This window comes from Alosa alosa, chromosome 21 (assembly GCF_017589495.1).
Source record: "Alosa alosa isolate M-15738 ecotype Scorff River chromosome 21, AALO_Geno_1.1, whole genome shotgun sequence".
NCBI classification, from domain to species: domain Eukaryota; kingdom Metazoa; phylum Chordata; class Actinopteri; order Clupeiformes; family Clupeidae; genus Alosa; species Alosa alosa.
The window spans coordinates 17,292,446-17,297,418 of NC_063209.1; the positions used below are offsets into that span (position 1 = coordinate 17,292,446).

Sequence of the window (4,973 nt, forward strand, 5' to 3'; positions counted from 1 at the left end):
GTCTTTCTCTGTCTCTCTCTTCTCTCTCTATCTCTCTCTATCTCTGTCTGTCTCTGTGCCTCTTTGTGTGTTTGGTTAGATTTTTTCTCTCTCTCTTTTCTTCCTCTCGTTTTCTCGGTGTGTGTTTTTTACTCTTTCTCTCCCTCTTTTGTTTCCTTTAGTCTGACCTTTTCTCTCGTGGCCTTTTTTCTTCCCCTTTTCATTCCCTTGTTGTCGTCCTCCTCCTCCTCCTCCTCTCCTCCTTTCCCATCCCTCCGCCTGCCATCAGACTTCATATATCATAACTCTTCTCCAAAGAAACTCCAGGGTTTTTTTTTTTTTTTTTTTTCATGAAACTCTCCCAGCTGGCCTCTCTGAGAGGGCTGCTTTTGAATCCGACCTCTCACGTTTCACCTCCTGCGCTGTTTGTGCAATCTGGAGCACATCTGAAACAGGGAGAGAGAGAGGGGGGGGGAAACGGAGAGAAAGAGAGGAGGAGATAGAGGGAAAGAGAGAGAGACTTATGTTATCCTCCGGCTTGTCATTGATAAGAGTTGAGAGAACAGAGAGAGAGAGAGAGAAAGAGAGAGAGAGAGAGAGCAGAGAGCAAAGAAACTTTGTGGAACTGGTTGTGTGTAACTGCCTTTTCTTCTGTGTGCGTGTGTGTGTTTGTGCAGGGAGGAGCCTGTGTTCAGGGGCACGAGAGGCTGGAGCCGGAGCAACCAGACCCAGAGCTGGAGAGTGTGTGTGAGAGTGTGTGTGAGTCAGAGATCGGGCTGGAGTCGCAACCCACTGGCCAGGAATGCAGCGGAGAGCGTCAGACGTCCGAGTCAGACGAGGCCCGCGAGGAGCCGGAGCAGCGCGACCCGCTCTCCTCCACCCACGAGCAAGACGATCCTCTCACCACTGACATCTCCATAGAAAACACACACTTGCAAACGCACACACACGCCAGCGCCGCCGGGCTGCCAGGGGAACACGCCGCCCCACGTGCATCAACACCCCCCCTCCTCGTCTGCTCGGAGACCTCGCCCCAGCCTATCGCAGGCCTCGGCAATCAGCGGGATGGGGAGGAGTGTGTTTGGGAAAACACAGAGCAGCGCGATAGCCACACCGCCGAGCCGCCGGCAGCCACCACAGCAGCGGAGGAGCACGTTGAGCTCGGCGACGAGGAGGAGAAGGAGGAGGACGCCGGAGTAGAGGAGGAGGCTGAGATAACAGCGCCGGATAACGCAGACGCTCCTGCAGGGCTCAGCCCAGAACCAGAGACCGGAGCGGAACCCGACGCAGCCCCAGGCGTCATCTGTCCCACTCAGGGGGGCGTCGAGGGGGGCAGAGAAGAGGACAGGGGGCCCCAGCGAGCGGAGGAGGAGGAGGAGGAGGAGGAGGAACAGCTTCCAGACCAAAAACATCCATCTGGCCTTGGCGGAGTTGCCGACGCAGCAGAAGCGAGAGAAACAGCAGAAAGTCCTGAAACAGCTGAAACGGCAGCAGAGGGAACACAGACCGAAGCGGGAGAAGAAACAGCAGGAACAGAAACAACAGCAGCAGCAGCAGCAGCAGCAGCAGCAGCAGACATGGGCCTCACACAGTCTGCCCAAGAGCCGCAGAGCTCCGACACCGACTTCAGGGATTGTTCTCAGGACGTGGAGACCGACGCTGACCGAGAGGGCGACGGAGAGGGAGAGGGAGAGGAATGGGAAGACGAGGCTCAGGAGGAGGCGGAGAGCAGAGAGGAAAACGAGGAGTTTGTGGACGCCAGCTCAACCTCAATAGAGGGAGAGAATTCCTTGTTTGTGGAGTGTAGCGACAGCATGCTCGACGCCACTGTGCACTCCAGTTCTCAGTTTGAGGACCCTGGTCTAGCAAAATGCCCAGGACACAAGGAACAGAGGTCTGAAGTGGATGGCACCCATGAAGAGGCATGTGGCGAGAATGAGGTGGAGGTAGATCAGACTGCAGCATCTGCCCCACCACTAGAGGACAGTGTTGAGACAGAGACTGAGCTGCCTAGTGATCATGTTAGTGATTCTGCTGAGACTACATTCAGTGAGGATGTTGACTCACCTGGGGAACAAACCAAAACGGCTGCCGATAGCAACTGTGACGGTGACATCACTTCCCCTGTGTCCGACTCAGGGTGTGATCTGACTTCCTTTGCCACGGACCCGGATGTGACGTCACTGGATGAGACGGCGGAGGGCTCCTCTGACACACACCTGATAGACAGTACTGAGGCTGACTCCTCAGAGCCCCTCACTGCATCGGTAGACTCCAAGGAGGACTTGGATGGCCCAGAGTGCCGAGCGGAGGGCGAATCAGAGGAAGAAGCAGAGCATCAGGATCAGGAAGATCATCCGCTGTCTTCAGACGCCCCTGAGATGACCGAGGCCTCCCAGGAGAGGGAGGCCCACAGCGATGCCTCCCTGACATACTCCGAGGAGTCGCGTCCGGCGTCCAGCGATGACACACTCGAGGGGCTGGACGAGGACTCGTCCACCATGTCCGAGAGCGAAGTCGGGCAGAAGTTGGACGCCCCCACTGGCCGGCCTAAACGGATACGCAGGAGACCAGATGCCCAGGCGTCTGACGCTCCTGTGTGTGCGGACGCTCCACCTGACACGTGCGATTCTGAGGACGCCTCTCAGCGACCATCTGACGTGATGCCCGCAGGAGTAGCAGACTGCGCCGCCTCGGACGCCATCTCCCTGTCTGACATCACGCCTGCCCATGAGGTGGAATCCGCCCAGTTGAGGAGCGTCCTCACGCCAAGACGCATTTTACACACACACACTCATCTGTCTCAGGGGTCTGAGGAAGACCGTGAGGGTGTGGAGACGTCTGCCATGTGTGTTCCTGAGGAAACACACACCCTAGAGGGACAGGGCGAGCCGGGGGAGGATGAAACTCCCGAATCTCCCTGTGAGGCCCCAAGCCCTGGTCAGGTCAGTGAGCAGGTCACTGCAGAGGTCACTGAGGGAGTTGCCGAAGGAGTCACAGAGGAGTTCGCTCCACTGCCCAGCCCCAGAGCAACTCAGTCTCTGGAAGTTCCCATCACCCTGGAAACAACACAGGAAATGCAAGAGGAAGTACCTGAGGAAGTGACCAATGCCGACCAGCAGGACAGTTCCACTGATGAAGCCCTGCCTTCTGTTGGAAGCCACATGGATTCAGAAAGACGTAAGAAATCTCTCTTTGGGTTATGTTCTGCTTTGTCCTCCTTCTTGAGTCTAGAACTGATGAAGTCAGTTTAAGCCAGTTAAGGTATGTTTCCACTGTGATAAGCGGCCAGGTCACTTGTGTGCCTTCCAGATAGGAGCGCTGAAGGGCTGCAGGTACTGTATGGCTCTGATCTCAGATGGATGTTGTGACTAGTTATGTAACTCGGGAAGATAATATTCGATTTGAACATGCGCACGTACGCACACACATACACACACACACACACATATACGCACTTACAGTAGGCACACCCTTGGCAACCAAGAACACGTGTGAAGACTTACCCTCTGGAGCTGTCACAAAGTGACTTTTATTTTTAGGACCTTTACCTTCACGGTCCTTTTATATTAATGTCATCTCCTCCCCAACGGAGCAGACACACCCTGTTAAGTAGTTATAAATAAATAGGCTTAGCCTTAAATCCTGTATTAAACAGAGCAATGTGGGCCTTTGTGTTTGGGGAGACCAGCAAGAACCGGGTGTGTTTCTGCTCTCCAGGATGTGTTTACAACAAACGGTCGCCTAGCAACACATGATGTCATCACATGTTCAGGAAAAGAGTGCTGGAAGTTTCTTTTTTTTTTTTTTTTCTCTTCCCCTCCCGAGTGATCCATTTCCTTTCAAAAACAAACCGGCACTAGCTACGCCCATATATTTTAATACTTATTGTTATCTGTGCCGCATTAGCTAATGCTATCAAAAATAACCTGAGCTGCCTATTTTCAGGGTCGCGGCCTGTCACATTGCTGACAAATGCCCATTTAAGATAATGTTTTCAATTCATCAGTCCCTCAAAGAGGCCTAGTTTTCCAGAAGGTTCCATTCTTTGAGCCGGATGTGGAAACTGTCCAGGGACACAAGTACACACTCACACTGTACTTCAGCGTTCACCATCGCCAGTGTTCATATTTATGGAAAAAAATCAGGGGGTCACCCAGGTCAGTTTGATGTAATCGGTGCATGTAACACACACACACTCATGTCCCTCTTCTGTGCTTGTTCCCTCCCAGCGCTGCACACACTCATGGCAGCAGGGGCTCCGACTCGATGGGCCTAGGTGGCGACTTAGGCGTGGAAGCAGAATGACTGCTCGATCACCGGTAAGTCCTTCAGTCTTCAGACAGCGCTCAGCGCAAGGTCCTCACTGCTCGATGGTTTACGTCTGTCACACCGCATAGAACTGACACACACTCTAAGGTGTCAGGGTTAAAAAATAGGGAAATGACATAGATATGCCATTTTGCTTTCCATGGGAACTTAATTTTATGTACAGGCATGCTGATAATTAAACACAGAATGTCACTTCTCTCTTGCCTTTAATGGTCATGCCTGCATGTGTGTGTGTGTGTGTGTGTGTGTGTGTGTGTGTGTGTGTGTGTGTGTGTGTGTGTGTGTGTGTGTGCTGTTAACAGCTGATCGCTTGTGTGATTAGACGTAAGGCCTGGGCCTCTGTACAACATGCTGAGAATTTACCATTTAAAGCATTAGGAAGGCATTCTTGTATAAAACTTGCGAGTTAACTTTCAATTCCTGAAAGAAAATTGTGTGTTAAAGTGAACTGAATCCTGAACTGTGGGCCTACAGTAGTAAAACAAATGGACACAAAGTGACAAGCTTACTCCCTGGACAGAGTGTCGTTCCCTTCTTGTTACAATGGAGAATATTTCACTGCTGCTTGTCTGTGATGTGATGTGGTTTCCAGTGTGGGAATTGTGTGAGATTTCTGATGTGTTTTGTATGGTTGTGTAATGGTGTGGGAATAGTGTGGGTTT

At 52.4% G+C, this 4,973-nt stretch overlaps 1 protein-coding gene across 1 annotated transcript in view; it reads left to right on the forward strand.

Annotated features, from left to right (window-relative positions):
• The window catches only part of si:dkey-172h23.2 (uncharacterized protein LOC393772 homolog), a 50,258-nt gene extending 46,000 nt beyond the window's left edge, over nt 1-4,258 (forward strand). Inside the window, exons 7-8 of the mRNA XM_048232182.1 lie at nt 657-3,159; nt 4,212-4,258. Coding sequence (XP_048088139.1) covers nt 657-3,159; nt 4,212-4,258 — 2,550 coding nt within the window. The remainder of the gene's footprint in view (nt 1-656; nt 3,160-4,211) is intronic.
• The last annotated feature ends 715 nt before the right edge of the window (nt 4,259-4,973 follow it).